Here is a 25,233-nt window from a genome sequence, read left to right as displayed (position 1 = left end):
ACATCAGTATTTCCTAAAGTTAAAATAGAAAATGGTGCTCACCTCCTGGATTATACAATTAAAGCAAATAATTTTGTATGAAATAAACAAAACTCACAGTCTTGAGAAATAGGATTAGATTAGAATATGAAAGGTTTTAGACAGCTTAGCAGTACTCACCATCTTGAAGGCAGAAAGTGGGTCAGCATAAACAAGGTGTAGGATGGACTACAAATACTCACTGGCTTTATGAATAAGAGCTCTTGCATCAGCATCAGCAAATGCAGAGTAGACTATGTTCACTTACAGGCTTGCATGTAGAATATGTCAGATGAGGATGAGCAAGAAGCATGATGGACTACAGTTACTTACCCACTTGAGAATGATAAGTGCTAGGTGAGAATTAGGGGAAATGAACTGCACTACATACACTCACCAACTTGTAGACAAGAGGTGTTAAGTTAGCATGAGTAAGGGACATAATGAATAGCCACTTACCACCTTGTAGACAAGATGTTTCAGGTCAACATGAGCAAAGAGGAGGATTAACCAGTAGCACTCACCCACCTATAAGCAAGAGATAATAAATCAGCATGAGTAAAATAGAAATACAAGATTATAACTCACAGGCTTGTAAAGAAAAAGTGTCACATAAGCATGAGCAAGCAGGGGATGGACTATAAGTACTTACCGGCTTTTAAATGAGAGTTGCCAACTAAGCATGAGATAATTGCAGAGTGGGCTACAAATGCTCACCTCCTTGCAAGTGACATATGCAGGTGAATGTGAGCAAGAAGCAGGGCAGACTTCAAGCACTTACCCCCTTGCAGATAAGAGGTGCTGGTGAGCAGGAGCAAGAAATAAGATAAATCACTAAATGCTCACTCCCTAATAAATGAGAAGAGCATGAATGAGTATGCAACAGCATTATAATATGAGTACCTCTTACATATGTTTGTATCTGGTTTATCCACTATTTCTCCCATGAATAGGTTAGAGGGGTCTAGTGGGTATATCATGAAATGGGTGGCACTCACAGTTTGTGGCTGATAATGAATTAAAACTTGGTATCCAGTTAGATCTCAGAGCATACCTCATCCCACTGCCATCCATGCAGTGTCAGCCACTCCATTATATGCATCTGTGCCACCCAGCAGCTAGACAACACTTACTTTAATATCTTTCTGAAAAAGGAACACAATGAGTGAAACAAATGTTTGACTCAGCCTGAGTCATACCCAACCATGGGGAAAGCACAACCATATGTTCCAAACTGTCATCACAATTGACTGCTTATTCACAGCCGACTGGTAAATTGAAGTTCTACAGTGTTTCAAGTCAGTGCATGCCACAATTTCATTGGTTATGAACCTACTTGATAGCCTGGTGCACACAAAGCTCCAGATTATTCTGCTGCACAGAGACAAACACCTGTTGCAAGGATACATCGTCAATTGCTTCAGCAGTTCTCGCTGACAGCTCATGGCACATAGCCTCTGGGTGATGCATGTCTATCAGAAGAGACCCAGCAGCTAATAATTGATTAAGTAGTGGAATGCTCACCCTGAAGCCGGACAACTTGCTTGGGAGGGTGAGCCGTGCTCATTATCCAGTTATAGTAGTGTTCTCTGTAGATCTCTTCGGCTTTAGCACCAGCATCCACCGAGCTGTTGAGCAAGTCGTCGAAGCTGGTACCACGATCAAGCCATAGATCATTTTGCACTCTGTCCAGCAGTGCATCGTACTTGGTGACAATAACCACAATGTGGACTAGCCAGACGTCAGCAGGGCAAGGGCCGGGCAAGAAGTAGGACTCGCACCCTTTCCTGCGGTCTCATCGAAAAAACGCGAGTTCCTTGGCAGCAAGAGAGCGCCGATTATCCATGGGGACACAAAACCTGTTGAGCGAGTAAACACCACTGTGCTCACACAATGTAAGATACTGTAAGAAATGATTACCAAATTGCATGCAGTTGGTTTTCAAGCAACGTCTGCGATTCACGCTCGCGCAGAAAGTCGCGAATAATCCTGAGCTCGTCAGCGCTGCCGGCCTCGATACCTCGGGAGTCATGGAATATGAAGTGGCTGCCAGGATACATGATTTGGTACTTTATGTCGTGCTGACCGCGCTGGCAGTAATGGAGAGATCCGTCAGTGTCATTGCCGCTTTCAATGCTAAGAGTGACACACCTGCGTTGATGGTCGAAGTATGTCATTTTCCTCATAGACATTTTTCCGGGGCAAGCCTGTCTTGAGTTTTGCGAGCAGTTTACTTGTTTTACTCTGTAGCAGTTGCGACAAGGAACACAATGATGATTTAGTGTTAGAATGAGAATCAGCATCGAAACCGTACTCGCAGTCCCTTCGACGTAGTATCATCCAAAGGTGTATCCTCAATCTGTGCGATATTCGCGTAGTTGGATCCAGCTGTTCAATAGCTGAAAGACGTGGGAGGGCTTACCTTGCGACCATGCGCATCGTGCACGATGGGATCGGTATTCGGGTCGACGTTACAGACCTTCTGTAAAATCGTGGTCTTCCCCGCGTTGGCCCTGCCTATGATCAAAACGCGGAAAACAGGGCACGTCTCGCGAATTTTTGTAATGTCCTGATTTTGTTGTGGAGTCGACATGCTGGTATAGCTGAGCGCGATTGCTTGGTTTCTGAGGGATACTATACTTTGGATGTAGAGATGAATACTCGAAGACGGCTCCAAAGACGGTGAGCGCTGGGACGAAGAAAGGGAAGAAATCAAGGGCAGTTCACGCACACCACTCCCCGTGTTATATCTAGCTGTGTAAATCAGCAGTTAATTGACTCCGTCGTCTCACAATCTGAAACTGTGCACAAAGCCAGATCACTGTCACTGACTTTGAAGAACTTGTACGTGACGACAGAGAAGTTGTCCATGACTCACCGGTGATCAATGAAACACTGATGTTTACAGACTGGGATTTCTATCTCTTTCAATTTCGGTCTGAAGAGCGAGTAAAATGTGCATATAGCATATAATACAGTGAGAAGGAATCAGAGTTCTGATATCAGAAAAGTCACTTTCTGATGCCCGTTAAGCATAGCCTCGTGTCACGCAGTCAGATGGACGCTGTAGGACAACGTTGAGACGAGCTATTCCAGACGCTACTTCCAAGTTCAAAACGTCCGCGGTAACCTATTCACATGTGTGAGCGATGCCAATGAGAAACGAGCGATCAGAGAACCTTCGACAAATCGATAGACGCATGAACGAGCAAAATTTCAAGGGGTGCTTTAGCTCGAAGCGCCAAGGTAGCGGAAGATAATCATACGTTCCCCACAGCTCGATACGATTCAAATAAGGCTTATCGTCAACTTGCGACTCGTAGAGTCGCAACTGGATGGATAAAAGACATCAAAGAAAGCACACACTGAAAGCCTGTACAACCATCCACTTGAATAAGTACAGCTGCAACTACCCCCAAGGCTACTGCGCGATAAACGAGAGCATAGTCTCCCTAATCTCGTTCGTCAACCGCTGGAGAAACGGCTCGTCCCACGCGTCCGTCGTCTACGTCGCAAGATCATCAGTCACCACATAACCCCCCACAAGGCACACCCAAAACTCACCTGAACCTGCAAAGTCAACACCGACCCGACAGTCCACACATGATAATACCTGCACCCAACCCCATCAGCCCCGCTCCTCAGAATTCTCAAACAGCAACAACAAAACTCACAGCTGCCTCCCAATACACCGATGCCCCACACAAAACGCCGTCACCCTCAGCACCCCCGGATCCGTCCTCACCACACCCTCAATCCTCCCCAAATTCGTCGGCCCCGCGCCCAACCCCGCACGAATCCCCTCCATCGCAGCCACCACATCCGTCTCCTCAACCTTGTCCGCCGCAGCGAGGTGCGGCAGGTTTTTGTTCGCCGTGAACAGCGCGTACTGCGCCTTGATGCGCGCCATCATGTGCAGCAGCTGCTCGCGTTGCGTCGGCTGCCCTTGCATATCCCGCACGACGTACATCTTGATTGCGGGGCCCATGATGAGCCCCGTCGCGATCTGGGAGATGGTGTTGTACTGCGGGAGACGGTAGCGGTCTTGGCCGATTCTATCCACACACAAAAAACATGTAAGGAATTCTGTGTATGGAGATACCGATGATGACGACGTACGGCGGGCTCACGATGACGTTCGACTCATCCGTGATTATCGCGCCTGAGGTCTCCTTCGCGAACTTGACGATCGTCAGCGCCGTAGCAGCATCCACGAGATGCGTGAACGTGAACCCGGCCTCCTTCAGCTGCCTTAGCATCTCGCGCGTCGACACTTCATCAATCGTCTGCTGTGGTCGCTGCATGTCACCCACCCTTGCTACCTTCTCCCGGGGCGGCGTGATCGTGAGCGGGGGCTTTAAAATATTCAACAATAAGCATCTCACGATAAAACCAACGACGAAACGACAAGACGTACCTCAGACCCAGCATACAACCCAGCAATCTTCTCCTTCAGCTTAACCCCCTCCGTATCCCAATCGTCCCTCGCCCCACCCGTCGCCGTCATTGGCCCCACCGGCAAATTGCGCCACTCATTACCCCAACTCCCAACCACATACTCCTCATCGTGCTTCACAGGGTCCACAACGTACTGCAGCACAAAGTTAATCAGCCGCAGCGTCGGCGGCCCGTCCATTATCACATGCGCGCCGTGCATAACAATCGAGTACTCCCCGTCCCGATCATCAGGCACAGCAAGGTAGAACCGCACGAGCGACTCCCCCGGCGTACCGTCCGCGTGCGTGAACGTGTACGGCAGCGGGCGGTTGTCCATCTCCCTGATGAAATCATGCGTCGAGAAGCTGGGGCCCGTGCGGATCTCGATGTTGCCGTCCGCCCAGGCGTCGATGGCCGCGTCGGGTGTCTCGACGCCTGGCTCGGAGAAGGGGTAGTATCGCCAGTTCTTGGTCCATGCGTTGTCGGGGTAGGGGATGACGCACGATGCGAGCACGGGTATGATCCATCTGGGCAAGTCAGAGTGAGAACATGTCGATGTATGTGACGATCAAGGAGCTTAAACCCCATGGTGGAGAAAGACAGAGACTGACCTCGCTTTCTTGATTGCCTCCCGCACACGGGTTTTCACAACGTCCTGTGACAACGGCGTCTTGAACGATACACCAATGCATCCATTGACGTATCTACGGTGATATCCAATCAGAGAAGAAGCAAGGCCACGAAAGAAACGCCGAGACGAACCCATCGCCATGTGTCCGACCAATATCGACAACCTTCTCCGCGCCAATGAAGTCCCTGACATGAAACCTCCGATTAGCAAACACGTGTCACCATCTGCAACACTTCAAACTCACCTACTCCAGCACGTCCGCCCGTCGATTTCCCCCTGCGTCCACTGGGGCTCGCCATCAGCAAGTGGGTGAGGCATCCTTGAGCACTTAGTTCCGAGTGAAGAAGAGGAGTTTGCGATAATTTCGATGGACGCAAGACAGCCGATACCCAAGGAATGGAAGACCTATAACCCAGTTGTGGTGTTTGGAATGGGTGCCAGACACGGACACTAGAGCAGCTGTTATATAGCACACCGGCGAAGCACTTGGTGCCCGTAGTGAACGGGAGAGTTGCGCAAACGGTCCCGGAACCGACTCGGAATGACTAGTATAAGACCAACCAGGCAGCGAGGCTACCCCTAAGGAGTATTGCATGGTTTATAGCCTGCTTGATGGCATGAATGAAGGCGGCGTCGGTCGCGCAGCGATGTCGCTCTGTCGACTTCTTGTTCTGAGATATTCGCACGCGTCTCCGGATCCGGTTAGCCCCTATCAAGTATTCGACGAGCCAAAGTGTACATATACACAGTCTGCGAAGAATCAAACGATGCTCCGATCTTCGCGACTATAAACTGAGGAATCGGATAGTTCAAGCATCTGTCAAAGCGTCATTTCCTTTCCTGCCATTGGCTCTGGCGATGTAGAGGAAGAAATGGGTAGGGGGTCATTCATGAACCCGCAGACATCGTCGATAATGTGGATCCAAATAATATCGACACAAACCCGTACTCACATCTCACTCCACCCCAACCATAAACGTACTATTCAACTCCTCCACCTCCATCCCTCCCAACCCTACCCCCACCCCACCACCACCCTCACCACGCATCGCCCTCGTCGCCGCCCTCCGCGCCTTCTTCGCATCCTTCTTCAACGACCGCCTATTCAACGACCCGCCCTGCGCCGCCGCCGCCGCCGCCTCGTATGCCGACAGATCCTTCGCCTTCCGGAACCGCTTCGGCATCCGGCCCACACCAGGGTTCTGCGCCTCGAGCACCGCAGCGCTGTCCATCACGGAGAAGCCCGCGACAGACGATACCGTCGGCGAGCGCGCGCGTTTGCGCGGGACGGAGGGCTCGGGGTCGCCGTCCAGTTTGATGTGCGATATCCGGGTGCTGAATTGGAAGATGGCACCACGTTCAGTCAGACTCCTCAAACGTAGAATCCTCGGGGAGAACTAACCCATCATCAACGACATCCTCCGCCATCTGCTCCTCCTGGTCCGGCACAAACCCCCCGTCCTCCTCCATCTCCTGATCCGCAGCGTCCCCGCCAAACGCCCCAGCGTCCGCAGCACCGAAAAAACCCGCGAGTTCGAACGGCTTCGACAGCTCGTTGAGGATCTGCGCTTGGCCCGTGGCTTCCGCTCCCGGAGCGACGGTCTCAGATCCTGCCATGGTCGCCGGCACCAACGACGGGTGCACGACGGGCGGTGTGCTCATGTATGGAATCTTTTGGTGGTTCCAGTCCATCAGGACGTGCCGGGCCGCTGCCAGGACATCTGGAGTTCCGCCCTTAAAATGTTGTGAGCGTGACGCTAAGACCACAGAGCGAGACTGTCTGCGTACCTTGAGCAGTCGTCCGCTACTCAGCGCCAGCATAGTCAGAAACTCGATCGTAGAGGAGAACTGCGGGACGTTGTATATCTTCTGTACCGTTTCCTCCGCCGTTCGTGCGAGAATCTCCTCCACTAAGCGGACGAATGAAATGAGAAGCTGAAGAGGAGAACTCGAGATGAGCGTCAACTCACCAACGGCGATAGGATCGTCGACATCCTCAACCTTGACCACGTTCCTGAGAAGAATACTAGTCTTCTGAGCGCTCTTCGTGTCGGTGTCATCGTCGAAAACGACTCCTGGCGAGTCAATGATACGAATACCGCGTTCGAGTTGAATGGACTGCAAGTCCTTGGTGTGTCCTGGCTGAGCTGCAACGCTGCAGACCTTAATCAAACCCATTAGCACATAAGTATATGCGCAGCCATGTCCAACGTGTGCGCTCACCTTAGACCTTTTGAGAGAGTTGATCAGACTGCTCTTCCCGACATTGGGGAATCCGACGATACCGACCGTCACGCTCTTCGCCGACGGCTTGTAAGCCTTGAGCAGCCTCAGCAGCGCCGGCGCCGTCGTCGACGACAAATTCGACCGCTGATTCGACGTCGCCGAGCGGAACGGCAGCGTCGGCGCCGAATGCCTCAGATGCCTTAGCCACTGCTCCGCGTTGTCCCGTGGAACGAGATCTGACATCACCAACATCAACGTCCCGACGGCACCCCACCACAAACGCGAGCAGCAACGCAACAAAAGACGCACCAATCTTATTCAACACAAACACCAACCTCTTCCCCTCACTCTCCTTCCTCCTCACCTCCTCCTCGACCAACCGGCTCCGGCACCCATCCGGATCGCGCGCATCGAGCACGAGCACGACAATATCGCTCTCGTCGATGACCTTGTGCAGCTGACGCACGTAATGCCTCCTGACCTGCTCCTTGGTCCGCAGCGAAGACGACGGGTCCGCCCACGCGTCCTCCCCAAGCGCGGCGGACGTGGACGCCAGAGCAGCTAGCGAGGCCAACGTCGGTTCCGCGGCCATATTAGCGTCGGGATTGGACCGGCGGGATTCGTTCGCCTTGGTGTGGTGAGCCGGGGAGTTCTAGTTAGCGTTTGCCGTGAGGCGAAACCTGGGCCAACGATCTTACCGAGTGCACCTTCTGCTTCTCGGCATTCTTGTGCTTAAGATCAGGCAACTTGGGTACGCCCGGGTCCTTCTTGAGTTCTATCAAGCGGGGCTCAGAACATGGCTGTCTGCCGCAGAGCTAGGAAAGCGGTCTCACTGCATTTTACGGGAAGGGCATTCTTATGCGATTCTGGGCGACGAGTGTTAGTAATCCTATCAATATTTTATTTTATTAGAGTAGAGACTGACTGTTCCTTGCCATAATTGAAACGTTGAAGGTGGAAACGTTGAAAAGGGACGATAGAAGGAGGACAAATCTTGGCGGTCCCCGAGATCAATCTGCTCTTTTCGGCACAGCCACACATACACTCAAAGCTTCCGAATAAACGCCGAGTTCTACATGCCTATTGGTCTCCTCCGAGTTGTTTTCTAATTAACGGATCGCCCACATAGAAAAAGACATTTGAATTGATATTGAACAGGACCATGTCATGCCAACGCTGCGTAACGACGGCCTCGCAGTACTCTACATGTAAATTATTGTTTCAGCCTTTGCACCAAGAAAGAAATATCAGTAAACTACGTCGAAAAGCCCAATCTATGACGAGAGAAGTCCGACCACAACACGTATTAAAAACATAAATGCGTAATATAAAGTACCTCGAAGAAAAAAGATCCTTGGGAATCAGTACGAAAACACCATCAAATACGGGTTGAGCACGATCGGGAAGAGAATATGACTACCCGCAACCAGCCTGTCGAGAGAGGGGTTTGTCAGCTGGACGTTCATTGAATGATCACAGCGAGATAATCTCACGTGAGAGGTAGGATGACAGCCCAATAGTCGCCCGGGATCTGGTAGTCGGGCCCGACAAAGGGCAGACTCATGACGATGATGAGTGCGAATGTGGCGAAGCACAGCAAGAATGCGAGCCAGAAGCGCTTCAGGATGCGCGGCACCTCGATGAAGAAGTTGGAGCGCTCGACCTCCTTCTTCGTCGCTCCCCAGGTGATGTTGTACGAGAATAGGTGGGCGAGGAGGGCGGTGGTGAGGTGGATACTGAGACCGCCAAAGAAGAAGAAGCTTGGGTTTACATCAGCAGTATGTTCAAGTAAGCGAAGGTAAAGACAAGTGAGTAGACGTACAAGAATGGAATCCATGTCACGGTTTCGATGATGGAGGGGATAAGGCCGCGGTAGCCGAGACGATACTCGAGCAGGATGTACCCCACGTTCCCGGAGCCAGGGAAGACGACCATGATGGCCAGGAAGATTTCGAAGCTGTGGAGATAATAGCCATCGGTCGGCAGCGCCAATCCGAGCAAGACGTAGTTGAGCAGCGAAAGGATGGCCGACGCCGAGATACCGTCTGACGAGAAGAGTTAGCACGACCACGTCTGACTGATAGAAGGTCCTTACAGTAGGAAAACATATCTGCATGCAGACAATGACTGTCAACGGAATTTTCGAGTAAATGAAGCACCAATCACGTACATGCCATCATACTGAACTTGTAATGGATCGGAGCATCGGACCACACAAAGATGTGGAGTTGCTTGTTGATCGGACCAAGCTTCCACCAAGATATAAGAGGGTTGAAGATGAGCTCGCTGCAGCCTAAGCGGGTTGGGCATCATGAGCTCGAGTGAAAGACGAACTAATTGCTAGCTTACCATAGGAATATTTTTGCCAGCGATTGAGCTCGTCGTCAACCGTCAGGGAAACACCCTCCTTGAAACTACCTTCGGAGTAGGTAGCCCAACGAATGATGTAGTGCTTCAGCTAGAAACCGATACATGTCAGAGGGACATTGCTAACAAGACATGCACAACAGAAAGTCACCTGCAGGCGGAGAGCCATGTCGAAATCTTCCGACACATTCGACTCGGACCAGATCTTCGATTTACCATCGTCCGCATCGATGAAAGCCGCATCCTGGAGAGCAGACCACCGGAGGAACGCGTTGTGACCCACGAAAGGCGCAACCTCTCCGTTCGCGGTGCCGAGCGAGATGCACCTATTGATTCTCCGCGTAAAATGCGCAATGCCATTCTCGAAGTAGTGGTGTGCGACCTGCATGACGTCTGAAATCCAAAGTTAGGACATGATGACACGTCCGAAGATAGACCACCTACCAGACTCATGTTGGATGATCCCAACCTCGGGGCTCTCAGCCATCTCGCGCGCAGCATCGCGGAGACAGTCCTCGGGTACGATCGTATCAGAGTCCACGAGCAAGATGATCTCTCCAACACGGATGCTCTTGGCGTTGCACACCCAAGGCCTCCACCTTCTCCCGCTCTCGTCGAACATCTCCTCAACGGCCATGTTCATCGCCCGGTCTTCGAGACCCTCGCCATCTCCATCGCCCTCCTCGAGCTCACCACGAGCCTCCGCAGCCTCGATCTCCTTGAGATGCCTCTCGAGCTTAAGAGAAAGCGCAAGCCCGTAGTTCATGTTCGATGCTTTCTTAAACCGCCCCGCGCGCTTGAACCCATCTGGCGCACCAGAGTGTGGCGGACGCGCGACCCACCCGATATTGTGGTCCGCGTAGAACGAGATGCGCTCCGCGCGTTCTTCCTCGCTCATGAGCTGGAGGCCGTCATCGTGTACGAAGATGGCGGAGGTGCCGCCCTGGCGGGCGTACGTCTGCATAGCTTTCTTGATAGAGTATACAGAGGGTGCACTGGGCGGGATGGCTGGTGTTATCAAAGGCAGATACAGAGGCAAGGACCATCTCAGCTTACATTACTTCCTTGAGGCTTTCCTTGTACACCGGGAGTTCAATACTGATATGCGGCAGAGCCGAATCGACCTCCTTGTTGGGCGCTGGCTTGACTGCAGAGTAGTATCGCGAGTTTTCGTGGTACTGAGCGATCGGTCCAAGTCTGATCAAAGTTAGTAAAATTAGGATGAGGTAAAAGTTTGCACCTTACATCATGCCAAGGTTTCCAACAATCTGCAGTGCAAAGAACTACAATCGAGGTTGTCAGCGGCGGCATACTCAATAAGAGACCAAAGTTACGCTAACCAGAGAAACACAAAAAGTGAAAGGCGCCGTTGCTAGCAGCCCAAAGCGCGACCAGTTCTCGTCTAACATGCTCTCCTGAAGAAGCATGCTGACACCGCATCCAATGAAGACTTGTCGTGTCAATGCCGTCAGATGCATACTTCACGGAGTATCGCATGCTTTCCACTCACACAAAGAGAGCGCTACACCAAAGCCGTTGTATGCAGGCGCGAGCAGCCTCACACGCCGGTGACTAGTAGCAGCCTTTTCGGGATCACCACCCTCCTGGTCCGGTCTCGCTGCCGACAGGCGCCAGCTCGGGACCCACCACTTAAAGGATGTCTTCTCCTTATTTCGGTTGTCGAGTTCTCTCTGCGTGACTGGGATCACTTCCACGGAGTCATTGATCTTCTCCATATCGCTGCTGAGGTTCTCTGAGGATTGAGGATTGGAAGGGATCACCGAGGCAAGCGTAGAGGAGGGAAGAGTGTTGAAACCACGCAATCTCCAGACAAGCTTGATGAGTTTATCGTCGAAATCACGGCATAGAGGGATGATGTTGTCGAGGTTGTCGGACCATAATACGAGAACCCGTTCATCTCTCTGTTAGGGTCGATTCTCGTTCTGAGCTTGACCCTGGATACGAATGGGGTAAATACGTACAATGAAGGCGCCACATTGTTCCTTTTCCGCTCTGGGCAGTTCGCCCATGGTGTCAAGGACCTGAATGCGAGTATCATGATCGACATATAGGGCATACGCATTATCCGTTCTGGGACGTCAAATGATCCTAGGTTAGCCTTGACGTTGATCAGCATAGGATAACAAGCACCTACATCGTTGCGAACGCAGCGTGCACGGCGGCACTTCGTAGCTTCACGGCCACGACGGGATTGAGACTACGAACAGCCGCCTCGAAGGAAGCTAGCTGCCCTTTCTCGTACGGGAACAGGCGAAAATGACCTGGCTGCACGCGGAGGCAGACACCAGCGGTGACGTTCTCCTCTGGCCTAAACCAAGCATCTCCTTGGGTCTGATGATGTCAACGTAAGTACGGCCTCTTATCATCGATCAGGAAAGCCATACCTGTTTGAAGATGTGGTGAAGGAGAGCATCGTAGGCATCATAGTCCATGGCAATGGCCGTGATGTGTCTGACAGGGAGATGAGATGATTCACAATAAGTCCCGGAATCTCGAGTTGTGAGTGTCAAAGGAATAGGTACTCACGATCTCTCCTTCTTATCCCTTCTGCCACTGTTGCTCTAGATAGACGCTTTTACTCTTTCGCATGAATATGTTCACGAATAGGGGCACCCTTTGTGCTCGTCCCTTAGGATCTGATTTCCGCCCAAGGGATCAGAACGGATGATGGTATTGCTGAGAACTAGGCGTGCCATCGGGATGGACGAAACCCGCGAACATGCTGTCCTCCGACGGGCCTAGACGGAGCTCGGTGAGTAAGAAGGACCAATAGTGGATGATCGGGCAGATCATTATTGATAGATGTCGCGCTCAAGACAATACCGCGAAGGTAGCACACGAAAACCAAGTCTGAGATGGGCACGTTGGAGAGCCATATCAGCGGGTTCCTGTTCCGAGCTATTTTTGTGGATGCCTAGTGTAGAAGGCGCAAGGCAAGCCTAGGCAAGTAGGTCGATTGGGACGTATCTTTCCAGCCTGCTGGGATCATTGACATGGTGCATAGGTAATGACAATGACTTGACGGTACCGTATGTGAGCGTTTGGGTAGGCACAGAGGGTGGCCCTTGTGAAACGTATGGCACGCGCTCCGCTCAGACTCGGAAGCCAATCGGAAGCTTTCTCGGAAGGCACTGGCGGCCTTCAAGGTAGAGTTCAAAAGCTGATAAGCAGGAGACGGCCCATTTTATGCACTGTCGATAGGACCTGTTGAGAAGCTGCATCAGTCAGTCGCTGGTCTTCCGAGTCTCGAGACTCTAAAAAAGGCCCCGCTCGGCAAGGAGTTTGCGGTTGAGTTTGCGGGCGAGTTTGAGGCGCGGTCGAGTTCGTTAAGCGTGCGACTTGGTTGCCTTTTTTGTTTATTTTAGCACCGGACTTTTCCGTCGAGTCTCAAGTGTTCAAGCAAGTTTCTGTGAGCGTAATTCCCTGGCGCTTTTGCTGATCAACAGTTTTTACTACGCCGTCGCATCGATGATCAATCACTTCGTCCATGCGGAATATAAGGTCCTGCATCGTGTTGACAGCCAAATTCTGCTCACTAGGGCGCTTGAGGTAGCACTGTCCGAATACACCGAGGTCACGGCGTATTTGCCAGCCGTTGGAACCAGAACCAAGGTGAAATGCCGATTCGGCGTCGGCATACTCTATCAACTACTTGTTGTTTTCATAAAGCTTCTCTCAGGCACAACGGACTTCTGCTGGTGTGCCTCCCAATTAATTGAGACTCCCAAGTTAGTAGTAATCGCACTCACCACGCTCTGGTACAAGCAATATTGCATAGACGCAGCCCTCGGCTTACAACCGTTGACCATGCGGCCCTGCGGTCGAGTCTGATGATTCCCGAATGGTTGACCAAATGGCCTCCCAGCAAAAATGATAGGTGAACCCTTTGCAATGAAGAGTGGCGCTCCAGCGGAAGATATGCACCTCCGGGCTGTGTCTCTATTTTTACACACTTTACCCACTCCTGACAATTTTGTTCCCGAGAAAGATTGCCCTGCACCCAATCTCTTGACTCTAAAATCGAACTCTCATCCAAATTAAGGGCCGCATAAAAAAACACATGCCAATCGACGTGCCCATTGGGAGCGGGCGCTCCCCATGTTTGAATTCCTCGGGCGGGTGGTGTATTTGCTGTACTCATGCTTGATATGTGTTATATGATGAGTGAGAGTCCTGCTTTGTAGCATCGCATAATCAGTATGGATATACGCCACAATACGGGGTCATTGGTTACCATCGAAAACGACATGAGCGTTACCCAATCGCGGATGCGTTATCTTAGGTGAGACAGTTATCACTTATCTGTAGCAAACTAGATTAGTGCGTCAAGCCCATAATTCTAAGTTATATTGATGTCATATATTTCCAACGCTGTAAACACTCCTTGAGGTAATACCTATGAAATAAATTATCGTGCCCAAGAAAGATCTATCAACCCACTACGCCTTTAAAGGAGCCCCATCTAAGCCAAGGAAATCTAATCGATATCAACGACAGCAGTCGTTATAATGATGAAATGCATAATCTAGCAGTAGAACGGAGGGAAAAGAATCAATAAGAAAAAACCATCAAATACGGGTTAAGCACAATCGGGAAGAGAATGTGACTACCCGCAACAAGCCTGTGAAGAGCGTAGATTTTTGTCAGTAGGATATCCCTCACACAGCCTCAGCGAAAGCATCTTACGTGAGGGGCAGAATGACCGCCCAGTAGTCACCCGAGATCTGCCAGTCAGGCCCGACGAAGGGCAGACTCATGATGATGATGAGCGCGAACGTGGCAAAGCACAGCAAGAAAGCGAGCCAGAAGCGCTTCAGGATACGCGGCACCTCGATGAAGAAGTTGGAGCGCTCAACCTCCTTCTTCGTCGCTCCCCATGTGATGTTATACGAGAATAGGTGGGCGAGGAGGGCGGTGGTGAGGTGGATGCTGAGGCCGCCGAAGAAGAAGAAGCTTGGAAGGGCGTCAGCAACGTTGTAAAATAGTAAATGATCATCAAGGTTATAGGAAGACGTACAAGAATGGAACCCAGGTCGCAGTCTCAATGAGCGAGGCCATGAGGCCGCGGTAGCCTAGCCTGTATTCGAGCAGAATGTAACCCAAATTCCCAGATCCAGGGAAGACAACCAAGATAGCTAGGAAGATCTCAAAGCTGTGAAGATAGTATCCATCTGTTGATATTGCTAGTCCGAGCAGGATGTAGTTAAGCAGTGATAGGACTGCTGACGCGGAGATACCATCTAGGGGGAAGAATTAGTACAGTCACTTTTAAATGACGGAGAGTTCTTACAATAAGAGAACATGTCTGTGGATCAAATATGTCAGTAGACTCTTCTCAACGAAGGAGAGCTCTGATCACGTACATGCCATCATACTGAACTTGTAATGGATCGGAGCGTCTGACCACACAAAGACGCGAAGCTGTTTGTTGATAGGACCAAGCCTCCACCAAGCAATGAGTGGGTTGAAGATGAGTTCGCTGCAGCCTAGCGGATTGTCTGTTGTGAGCCCAAGTGCACAGAAGTGAATTTTACCAACTTACCATACGAGTATTTTTGCCAGCGATTCAGTTCATCGTCGACTGTCAGAGAAACACCCTCCTTGAATCCACCATCAGAGTACGTGGCCCAGCGAATGATATAGTTTTTCAACTACAGAATATGTCAGAAAGCTGATGCTAGTCCATGGACAAAAGTACGGCACCTGAAGACGAAGAGCCATGTCAAAGTCCTCTGATACATTCGACTCGGACCAGATCTTCGATTTGCCGTCGTCCCCATCAATGAAAGCCGCGTCCTGGAGAGCGGACCACCGGAGAAACGCATTATGCCCCACGAAAGGAGCAACCTCTCCGTTCGCGGTGCCGAGCGAGATACACCTGTTGATTCTCCGCGTAAAATGCGCAATGCCATTCTCGAAGTAGTGGTGTGCGACCTGCATGACGTCTGAAATCCGATGTTAGGGCATAGCGACACGTTCGAAGATAGACCACCTACCTGACTCGTGCTGGATGATCCCAACCTCGGGGCTCTCAGCCATCTCGCGCGCAGCATCGCGGAGACAATCCTCGGGGACGATCGTGTCCGAGTCCACAAGCAAGATGATCTCCCCAACACGGATCGACTTTCCATTACACGCCCACGGCCTCCACCGCTTTCCACTCTCTACAAACATATCCTCGACAGCCATGTTCATGGCCCGATCCTCAAGACACTCGTCGTCGCCCTCCTCGAGCTCACCGCGTGCCTCCGCAGCCTCGAGTTCTTTGAGGTGTCTCTCGAGCTTGAGCGAGAGCGCAAGCCCATAGTTCATGTTCGACGCCTTCTTGAACCGCCCCGCGCGCTTGAACCCGTCCGGGGCACCCGAGTGCGGCGGACGCGCGACCCAGCCGATGTTGTGGTCCGCGTAGAATGAGATGCGCTCCGCACGATCTGCTTGACTGAGCAACTGTAATCCATCATCGTGCACGAAAATGGCGGAGGTGCCGCCCTGGCGGGCATATGTCTGCATTGCCTTCTTGATAGAGTATACAGAGGGTGCGCTGGACGTGGGAACGGCTAACGTTAGCAGGGGTGGAGGTAGGGGGCGCGAATTAGCTTACATCACTTCCTTGAGACTTTCCTTGTACACCGGAAGCTCAATGCTGATGTGCGGAAGAGCCGAGTCGACCTCTTTGTTGGGTCCTGGCTTGACGGCAGAATAGTATCGCGAGTTTTCGTGGTATTGAGCGATTGGCCCAAGTCTGATTATAGTCAGCCAGTGTTTGACGAGATAAAGGTCGGCATCTCACATCATGCCAAGGTTTCCAACAATCTGCAAGGCAAAGAACTACGAGCAAAGCTATCAATGGTGGCATAGTCAACAATGGATGCATGTCCTCGTACCAGCGAAACGCAAAATGTAAAAGGCGCTGTTGCGAGCAAAGCAAAACGCGACCAATCGTCATCCAAGAGGCTTTCTTGAAGAAGCATGCTGACACCGCATCCGATGAAGACTGGTGAAATCAACATCGTTAGGCATACTTCGCAGATACCGTTCATCTCACACTTACAAAGAGAGAGTGCAACGCCAAAGCCGTTGTACGCAGGGGCAAGTAATCTTACCCGCCTGTGCCGGATAGCAGCTTTCTCAGGATCACCGCCTTCCTGGTCTGGTCTCGCTCCCGATAGACGCCAGCTCGGCATCCACCAACTCATGGACTTCTTCTCCTTCTTGCGATTATCTAATTCCCTCTGTGTTACTGGGATCACTTCCTCGGATTCTTTGGTCTTCTCCGCATCGGCGTTGAGGTTTTCTGCAGATGCACGATTGGAAGGAAATTGCGAGGTAGCAGGGGTAGAGGACGGAGCAGACGCGAGGCCACGCGATCTCCAGACAAGCTTGATGAGCTTATCTTCAAAGTCGTGGCAGAGTGGGATCATGTTATCGAGGTTGTCGGACCACAATACGAGTACACGCTCATCCCTCTGTCAGGGGTGTTTTCGTTCTTAGCACTGAATATGTATACGAATGGGGAAAGGCGTACTATGAAGGCGCCACACTGTTCCTTTTCGGCTCTGGGCAGTTCGCCCATGGTGTCAAGAACCTGAATGCGGGTATCATGGTCGACATATAGGGCAATTGCGTTATCCGTTCTGGGACGCCAAACGATCCTCATATGAGCCAGGCTGTCTATCTATATACGACGATGGCAGTTACTTACATCGTTGCAAGTGCAGCATGCACGGCGGCACTGCGTAGTTTAACGGCCACGACGGGATTAAGGCTACGAACAGCTGCCTCAAAAGGAGCCAGCTGCTCCTCCTCGTACGGGAAGAGGCGAAAATGACCTGGCTGGACACGGAGACAGACACCAGAGGTGACGTTCTCCTCTGGCCGGAACCAAGCATCACCCTGGGTCTGACGACGTTATCATGAGTACGGTTGTCTACTTATATTCAGTAGGAAACCCTACCTGCTTGAAGATGTGGTGAAGAAGAGCATCGTAGGCATCGTAGTCCATCGCCGTAGCCATAGTTTTTCTGCTAGGGAGAAGAGTAACTTCGCAGTTAGCCCCAGGACCTCGAGCTGCAACTATCCGAGGGATGAGCACTGCGACCTCTGCTTCTTATTCCTTTCCACAGCCTCGGCTTTATACAGGCGCTTCATCTCTTCCACAGGGCATGGTGACGGTTAGGGGCGCCCTTCAAGAACAGAACAAGGAACATCGAGCACGCGTCGTGCCTGGAATGACACACAAACGACACATCCACCAGAGCGATCAGAAGGGAATACCGGTATTGCTGTGAGCTAATAGAGAGCCATCGGGATGGGTGGCAATTTCAAAGTACTGTCATCCGACGTGCCTAGACGGACTTCGACGAGTAAGATTAGAGCGAGTAAAAGACAACCGGGCATATCAAAGTCCGTAGGGGACAAGGTAGGAGATATCGCGTGGATGACAATATTGCCCTCGAGAGGATAACCGACAATCGGGTAGATATTGGCACGTTTAGAACCATATCAGCGGGTTCCTGTTTGGGGACTATTTTTATGGGTGCGGCGGGCGCCAGGCGGTGTGGAACGCGCACAGCAGGCCTAGGCAAGTAGGTAGATCGAGATGTATCTTCGCACCAGGCCTGCTCGGGCCCGTTGACCTGACGCAGTGATGACAATATGACCTGATAGTACCGTATGTCAGCAGGAACAGAGGATAGCCGGGATGAAACGCACACAGACTCGGAAACTCGGAGAGTCACTGGCAGCCTGCAAAATAAAGTTCAACGACTGATAAAGAGGAGACGATCTACCGCTACACCGCCGGTGTGACCTGGGCCTGAATGTTCTGCATGAAGAACTGGTGCATCATCCACTTGTCTGTCGTCTGAGCCTCGAGAAACTGATAAGGACGCGTTCATGAACTGCGCGGCGATCCTCGGGGAAGAAAATCAGGTAAAACAAATACGGTTGCCTTTTTGATCTTCAGTACCGGGGTTATCCGCTGAGTCTCAAATATTGCATGTCCGGGAGCGTATCCTTGCGCGTTTATTGGTCAACGACCAACGTTTACTACTCCATCCCAACTCCATCCTCGCCTGGATGCCCAAGCTAACTCCTTCAAGGCATACACTGCGAAAGATAAGAACGTAAAGATGAGCGAAAACCGAATCCTCTTAATCGGAGTGCTCTATGTAGCACTGTCCGACTCCGCCGAGGTCTTCGCCAGCCTTTGATATGCCGATTCGGCGTCGGCGTACTCTTTCAGATGTTTCAGTCACAGCTACTTATTTTCATTAAGCTTCTCTAAGGAACCAGGACTTATGTTGGTGTGCCTCACAATCAAACCCAGACTCCCAAGTAAGTGGTAATCGCACTTGTCCCGATCAGCACCAGATCAGCACCAAGTAATTCACAGAGGTCGTCCTTAGCATACAACCATCGACCATGCGGCTCTACAACCAAGGCTGACGATTCACGGGTATTTGACCGTATGGCCTATGACAGAAAGGAAGGGTAAGCCTTTGTGACCAACTTGATGGCTCTCCAGCGGCAAATACGCTCCTCCGGTCTGGGTCTCTATTTTTACACACTTTACCAACTCCTGGCTCATTCTTTACGACGACAGATGGCCCTGGACCTAGAGGCTTCTCTTTGCACTTGGACTCTCACCCACATCAAGGACAGCAATCCAAATACCAACGTGCATGTCCGCCGAGGGCCAGCACTCTGCCCTGTTGGTATTTCTCGGGTGGCTGGTGTATTTGCTATACATCTGACGCCTGCGATATCCGGAACATGGAGATAAGGGACGTACATTTGCGCCTGCAACAACTGTGCAGCGGATATACAATGGAACAGCAGCTGCCATGCTCGATAAACGAGCGTCACTTCATGGTATCACGGAGGTATAGTGGTCGTTCAACCAAAATTGACCTGTCTGATGTCGATGTCTTCCCCGCATCCGTAAGGAGCCTTACCAGTTGAATGACAATCTGCAATCGACCCGCGAGACGCGTCGATTGTGCGTCCCAGACCTTCCGCAGTATCAATCACGTCAACTCCTCGACTTCTATCCATGCGGTGATGCAGCCCCTTTCTGGAAAATCTTCGAAAGTATGACAGGAACAAGGCACGTTCGAGGGAAGGCGAGTCCTCGCACCGGAAAACTCTCTCTTGCTCTGTATGGCTTCTGTGGCTCAAAACGTCGGAAGTGGAAATGAAATATGCCGGCGAAAACTACATTCCGCGAGCCGTCGGGCATGATACCGTCCGCCGAAGAGGTGATCTAGGTCTTTTCTTGGAGCTGTTGTTCTATTCATGACGCTGATAAGATTAACATCAGGCCGCCGATGCACCGCAGGATAAAGGCGTCAGCCAAGTAGCGCCGTATAACGTTCCAATGGACCAATCCCGCCTCCGAACTGATCGTGTTCACTGCCTTCAACTCCGAACATCCGTTGGATTGACGGTTGACGGATCCGGCACTTTTCTTTTTCAATTATAGCATGCAGCCTCCGCCAGTTGAACACTGTGAGCCAAAGGCCATACTTGGAACAGCATCCTCGCTCAGGCACCCGTCTACACATTCGACCTTACACCCAGAAGGTACTTGTCAATCTCCCGCATGTTATAACGCGAACTTTCAGAAAAATTGTAGGACAGCGAAACTCGCCAATTCGCCTCCTTCATGCTCATGTCTGCCCCTTCGAGTCTCTCAGATTCCTCCGTATCCCTCGCTGAGGTCCAGGAGCCCAGGGAGAATGTCGAAACCACTGGGCCCGAGCAGGGCTCTAACCCGTTCGACACGCCCACTCGCAGCATCATGGGTGACTCTATCAACGACTCGGCTCGCCAGATGCCAGTCGGCGACGGGCTCCATCATCAATCATCGAGTACCGTCCCCTTCACGTACTCACCTTCGCGCGATAGCTCGTGGCGGCCAGCTGTACCCCGACAAGAATCCTTTGCCAGTGTTGGCAGTCCGTACGCCGGCGACATGTTTTCCAGGCCTGACATATCCGCCACCGGTATGCGCCAGTCCTATGCTGCGCCTCGTTCACGCCTCGTCCCCGCCACCAGCACGATGAGCAATACCCCAGGCGTGCTCAAGAAGGCTAAGCGGCTACGTTCAACCTTGCTCGAGGATCCGTCAACTATCGACAAGCCGTGGGTCGCGGTCAAGGACCCCTTCCTCAGGATCTCGTACTGGCTCACCTGGGGCATCGCGTTCCTCGGTATCGCTGGTTCTGCCATACGGTGCTACTTTGGGTATAAAAGCGTGCTCATGCTCGATGGGAACTTGTGTCCCGTTCTCGACGAGGAGTTCAACACGGACACAGACACGGTGTTCGGCACTAACAGCAACTGGTTTCGCGAGGTTGAACTGGGTGGATATGGGTACGTCATCAGCAGTCATGCTCACACGCGTCATCTTATCTGGCTTCTACCCAAACGTGTAGAAACGGAGAGTTCGAGATGACGACGTCGTCATCGAACAACTCCTACGTCCAAAACGGCTATCTATACCTCACGCCCACGCTCACTGCGGATGAAATTGGGCAGTCGAACGTCATGAATGGGTACACTTACAACCTTACGGACTGTACATACAACGTCACCAACCCGGCCACGCTCCCTGGGTCGTCCACCGCAAGCGCTACTGGAACGACGTTCGACGCGACCGCGTACTACCAGTCTTGCGGCGCTGTCAGCAACAGCACGAGCGGTACGATCATCAATCCCGTGCAGAGTGCTCGTATCAGCACGAGGAACAGCGCCAGCATCCGCTATGGAAAAGTTGAAGTTCGCGCAAAGCTCCCACGAGGGTAAGTCATGCTCACCACTTTATCGCCTCGAAGCTGGTATGCTTATCGCAATTTTTTTTGGTTCCTCCGCTTAGTGACTGGGTGAGAGATCTCACTGGATAGTTTGCTGTTGGTGAGGTGGCTAACAGTTATCACCCAGCTCTGGCCCGCGATCTGGATGCTCCCAGTGAACAACACCTACGGGGCGTGGCCACTGAGCGGTGAGATCGACATCATGGAGTCGCGCGGGAATGGCAGGACATATCCCGGACAGTACGTTTGTCGCTAAAATTAGAACGGTATCGATACTCACTTAGCGTCATGTACCAGAGGCATCAATTACGTTCGGGGCTCGCTCAACTGGGGACCCCTCCCATTTTTGAATGCCGTGGCGAAGACATTCGGCTGGTGGACACAGCGCCGAACTGATTATGGCGAGGGATTCCACACATACACTCTCGAGTGGGACTCGAGCTTCTTGTGAGTACTGTTGTGCAGTTCGCCCATAAGTCGATTACTCACACGCATGGATGACTCAGGCGGATATACACCGACTCGCGTCTGAACTATATGTTAGATCTGAACTTTAACGAGCCCTTCTTCTCGCGAGGAGACTTCCCTACTGTTGTCGAAAACGGCACGGCGCCAATCGTCTTGACCAACCCTTGGGTGAACGGGACGAACGCGACCCCGTTCGATCAGCGTACGTCGCTCGTTGACTACACTTGATTACACATTGCTGACCTCATTATATCTCATCTAGCATTCTACCTCATCATCAACCTTGCTGTCGGCAGCACAAACGGATGGTTCCCTGACAACATGGGTGACAAGCCTTGGCTCGATGGCTCGAGTGGTAGGCGAACAGCAGTCTTACTTAAGATGTTCAATGTAACTCATTGCGCGAGCAGATGCTATGAAGAACTTTGCATTAGCGCAAGACCAATGGTATCCGACGTGGGGTTCTGATGGGGAAGAAAAGTCACTCGTTGTGTAAGTAAAGTTCAATTTTCAACTTGTCCATTATGGTGTTGAACACTTTGGCGTGCAGAGATTATGTGAAGATGTGGCAACTGTGTTGAGGCTGACAGGAGACGTGGTGTTTGGTGCTCTTTTCGACATGGTTCCTCGCTTAGAAGTGTAGAATTAGTAGGTTTGATGGGTATTAATAAAATAATCATAGACAACACATGCACATAAAGACTCCTGTTTCTCTGTCAAAATTGTGGTCAGTTCAGACATATGACAATTCCGCTCCGTCTCTACTCTCACCAATCAGTACCGAACTCTAAAGGGCATTTGGGTCGGTTTATTCGATCGCGACATATATGTCTGTAATAATCACGACAGGCCTAGCTGTACGATGTTTGATCCATTTGAGCCGTCTGCTAATTCGCGCATGGCATGTATCGTCGATTGCTACTGGTACACATTGAGTTCTATAGTACTATACAGCTGCTGAAGAGGGCGCGTCTGAATCTCGCATCGTGAAACGAGATACGTGCCGACACTCTGCTTTGATTATCCTACACCAAGGCTCGGCGCCGTTTCTTTTGCTTTGATGTTTTCAATTGTTTACGTCGTATTTCTCCCGCAATCCCATGCCAGAAAACCTTCTTATTCACCTACAGACTTCGTTAGCGGCAGTGTGTCTACTGATCTGGGTTATATATCCGCTGTTTGGATTCTGAGAAGCGGACCCAAACGTTGATGATCGACAGGTTGGAGATCCTCGGACGGAAGTTCTTCCCCATCGTCGTCCAGCTCCAGCCATGGCTCCTTGGCATTATCCCATCTGCAAGGATGCCATTATGAGCGACGATGTTTCATAGGTCGCCCATACGGAGAAATATCTTACTCGATTTCCACGTCGGTCTCCGAGTCCGAGTATGAGCTAGTCAAGCTAGTTGAACTGGTTGAGCTGGCTGGACTGATAGGTGATACATCCGGGGACACGAAGAAGGCACCCATGTGAAGGGACGAGGGCGAGTGAGACCTTGTCAAGAAATTCCGCTTAGGGAACCTTTTCAGCGTGAATAGAGGGTCGTAGATGCTGTGTCCCTCCGGATGCGCCTCCTCGCGGGACAGCGAGGTCTGCGTGATAGTGTTCCATTTGAAGCCGCAGTTGCCACCTGCAGATACTGGGGAATGGGGAATGAGAACCTTGGAGCCGAGTTCGACTTTGACTTTTCCTCCACCTGAATATTTCAGTTTTTTCAATATATATTCAATCGCATAATTTTTAGGGAAGTAAACTCACTCTTGTCACAGAGGTGGAGGGAGTAAGCTGGACACGATGTAACGCTCGTAACGAGACACCTGTCTTTAAACGCTGGAAATGTGCAGAGGTTTGCTAGGACTCGCAAGGCATCTGGGGGCATGTGCCTGTGGCATGGAGCATATACCACAAGCAGAGCACTGCTCTGTCGCTGGGGAAAGTGCCACTCTTTCTTGATCGACGCTTCCGAGAGGGCTAATGGAAGTTCACTAAGGGAGAAATGAGGGTTAGTCGACACTACATCAAAGCATGAGGATACGCTCACCAAGATCCATCGAGACTAAGTTCCAACTGCTTCACTTCTGCAGAGCATATCTCCATGTACCCCTTTGACTCAGTCTCCACGGGCTTGTGATTGGCAAGGTCAAATCCAGGGCAAAGCGCCGCGAGGAGTGGGATATTGCACTCGTCGTAGATGTTGCCCTCGACAAGTAGCTCACCCGTCTTCTTGTCTACAGTGCCAAAGCTGCCGACCTAGATGACGTCGAGGTTAGAGAGACGAATAAAATGCAAGAAACAGCCTTTTTCAAGGCTTCACCTTTATACGGATGGACGGTTTCCAATTCGCCCACTCGGATGAGGCTCGATGTATAAGGTCAATATATTTACGAGACGCGTGCTTGTTGTGGTCGAACATTGTTCGTTAATCTGAAGTCGAAGAAGGGGTCCGGGTCCAGCTGACGATGGTCAGCGGATGCTAAGTGATGGGGGAAGATTAGAAATCCAATACAGCGCTTGTGGTGACACTGATACTTATATCTGGGCATTAGTAACGCATACGTTCTCAAGCGCCGGTTATCTCGCGCCCCCAAACCAATACTAAGTAGTATGGTAGGGACGCTGCGCTCATTGTCCGTACATGAATACTGCATGTTTTCGTATCAGAAGGTCAGAAGAAGCAGAACCTCCAGTGAAGCTAAAACACCTGCAATGCATATCCCTGGGTTTGTAGTCCGTGGTAACGACTTTTAGAGTTAATATTTTCTTAAAGTACTGGCATGAGGAAACTACTAAGAAAGGTTAACGCACCAGCACATTGACAGGGTAAAACCAACAGGACCCTTGATGCACTCGAGGCAGCTTCGAATAGCTTCTTCTCTTCCTGTGGTTAACTTAAGCTGAGCAAATCGAATTCTACGAGTACCATGTTTGGGAAAAGCGTTCGCATTACTGAGTCCCACAACGCGGTTGCCTGCAGGCACGGAATGTCGTCTGATTGCCTGGCGCTACGCCCAAGTTCACCGTGAGTTTGGCCGTGCGAGTAGCGCTTGTTCGTTGTTCGGTCGCGCTCAAGCTGTTCCTGGATCTAGATACTAGATCAGATTCTCTGCGTACCAGTCCAATACCAGTCAAATACTAAGCAAGTCTTGCGAGATACTACCCGTTTTCGTACCTTGAAAGTAATCACCGCCCGTGGTTAGAGTCTCGGGTTGAACTGATCAAAGAAAGGTGAAGCACAGGAGCTGCTGGAA

General features: G+C 51.2%; 8 protein-coding genes across 8 annotated transcripts; 2 read left to right on the top strand and 6 right to left on the bottom strand.

Annotated features, from left to right (window-relative positions):
- Window positions 1-1,934: 1,934 nt before the first annotated feature.
- On the bottom strand, window positions 1,935-2,611 carry CONPUDRAFT_61870 (uncharacterized protein; the record flags this gene model as incomplete). The annotated part of the gene is made up of 2 exons (XM_007773599.1): window positions 1,935-2,145; window positions 2,427-2,611. 2 exons carry the CDS (start codon window positions 2,609-2,611, stop codon window positions 1,935-1,937), a joined length of 396 nt encoding a protein of 131 aa, XP_007771789.1.
- A 798-nt stretch (window positions 2,612-3,409) lies between these two features.
- On the bottom strand, window positions 3,410-5,635 carry CONPUDRAFT_128699 (uncharacterized protein). The gene is made up of 8 exons (XM_007773913.1): window positions 5,331-5,635; window positions 5,218-5,271; window positions 5,067-5,159; window positions 4,436-4,982; window positions 4,138-4,373; window positions 3,693-4,073; window positions 3,583-3,631; window positions 3,410-3,523 (listed from the first exon to the last, which is right to left on the bottom strand). The coding sequence occupies exons 1-8, from the start codon at window positions 5,402-5,404 to the stop codon at window positions 3,440-3,442; spliced, it is 1,518 nt and encodes a 505-aa protein (XP_007772103.1). The 5' UTR covers window positions 5,405-5,635; the 3' UTR covers window positions 3,410-3,439.
- An 810-nt stretch (window positions 5,636-6,445) lies between these two features.
- CONPUDRAFT_62071 (P-loop containing nucleoside triphosphate hydrolase protein) lies at window positions 6,446-7,904 on the bottom strand (the record flags this gene model as incomplete). Its single annotated transcript, XM_007773620.1, has 5 exons — window positions 6,446-6,820; window positions 6,875-6,996; window positions 7,057-7,249; window positions 7,310-7,548; window positions 7,622-7,904. 5 exons carry the CDS (start codon window positions 7,902-7,904, stop codon window positions 6,446-6,448), a joined length of 1,212 nt encoding a protein of 403 aa, XP_007771810.1.
- Window positions 7,905-8,670: 766 nt separating this feature from the next.
- CONPUDRAFT_108985 (uncharacterized protein) lies at window positions 8,671-12,132 on the bottom strand (the record flags this gene model as incomplete). The annotated part of the gene is made up of 15 exons (XM_007773912.1): window positions 8,671-8,743; window positions 8,806-9,072; window positions 9,135-9,357; window positions 9,408-9,422; window positions 9,483-9,605; window positions 9,662-9,770; window positions 9,831-10,072; window positions 10,124-10,674; window positions 10,736-10,876; window positions 10,925-10,962; window positions 11,020-11,129; window positions 11,190-11,601; window positions 11,662-11,770; window positions 11,835-12,031; window positions 12,085-12,132. 15 exons carry the CDS (start codon window positions 12,130-12,132, stop codon window positions 8,674-8,676), a joined length of 2,655 nt encoding a protein of 884 aa, XP_007772102.1.
- Window positions 12,133-14,251: 2,119 nt separating this feature from the next.
- CONPUDRAFT_62202 (uncharacterized protein) lies at window positions 14,252-17,702 on the bottom strand (the record flags this gene model as incomplete). The annotated part of the gene is made up of 15 exons (XM_007773631.1): window positions 14,252-14,321; window positions 14,387-14,653; window positions 14,718-14,940; window positions 14,991-15,005; window positions 15,064-15,186; window positions 15,243-15,351; window positions 15,404-15,645; window positions 15,697-16,241; window positions 16,302-16,442; window positions 16,491-16,528; window positions 16,585-16,694; window positions 16,752-17,166; window positions 17,226-17,334; window positions 17,403-17,599; window positions 17,655-17,702. 15 exons carry the CDS (start codon window positions 17,700-17,702, stop codon window positions 14,252-14,254), a joined length of 2,652 nt encoding a protein of 883 aa, XP_007771821.1.
- A 1,305-nt stretch (window positions 17,703-19,007) lies between these two features.
- Window positions 19,008-19,917, top strand: CONPUDRAFT_138960 (uncharacterized protein). The gene is made up of 4 exons (XM_007773911.1): window positions 19,008-19,036; window positions 19,095-19,251; window positions 19,305-19,584; window positions 19,648-19,917. Exons 2-4 carry the CDS (start codon window positions 19,215-19,217, stop codon window positions 19,661-19,663), a joined length of 333 nt encoding a protein of 110 aa, XP_007772101.1. The 5' UTR covers window positions 19,008-19,036; window positions 19,095-19,214; the 3' UTR covers window positions 19,664-19,917.
- An 845-nt stretch (window positions 19,918-20,762) lies between these two features.
- On the top strand, window positions 20,763-22,565 carry CONPUDRAFT_61912 (glycoside hydrolase family 16 protein; the record flags this gene model as incomplete). The annotated part of the gene is made up of 9 exons (XM_007773603.1): window positions 20,763-21,076; window positions 21,139-21,504; window positions 21,579-21,585; window positions 21,644-21,756; window positions 21,814-21,963; window positions 22,023-22,186; window positions 22,247-22,339; window positions 22,395-22,476; window positions 22,535-22,565. The coding sequence occupies 9 exons, from the start codon at window positions 20,763-20,765 to the stop codon at window positions 22,563-22,565; spliced, it is 1,320 nt and encodes a 439-aa protein (XP_007771793.1).
- Window positions 22,566-23,148: 583 nt separating this feature from the next.
- On the bottom strand, window positions 23,149-24,398 carry CONPUDRAFT_75542 (uncharacterized protein; the record flags this gene model as incomplete). Its single annotated transcript, XM_007773684.1, has 5 exons — window positions 23,149-23,278; window positions 23,342-23,681; window positions 23,744-23,970; window positions 24,027-24,235; window positions 24,300-24,398. 5 exons carry the CDS (start codon window positions 24,396-24,398, stop codon window positions 23,149-23,151), a joined length of 1,005 nt encoding a protein of 334 aa, XP_007771874.1.
- Between the last annotated feature and the right edge of the window lie 835 nt (window positions 24,399-25,233).

The sequence above is a fragment of the Coniophora puteana genome (genome assembly GCF_000271625.1).
Source record: "Coniophora puteana RWD-64-598 SS2 unplaced genomic scaffold CONPUscaffold_11, whole genome shotgun sequence".
Lineage (NCBI taxonomy): Eukaryota > Fungi > Basidiomycota > Agaricomycetes > Boletales > Coniophoraceae > Coniophora > Coniophora puteana.
The sequence above is the reverse complement of the archived record's forward strand: the minus strand, read 5'-3'. Positions and strand labels throughout refer to the sequence as shown.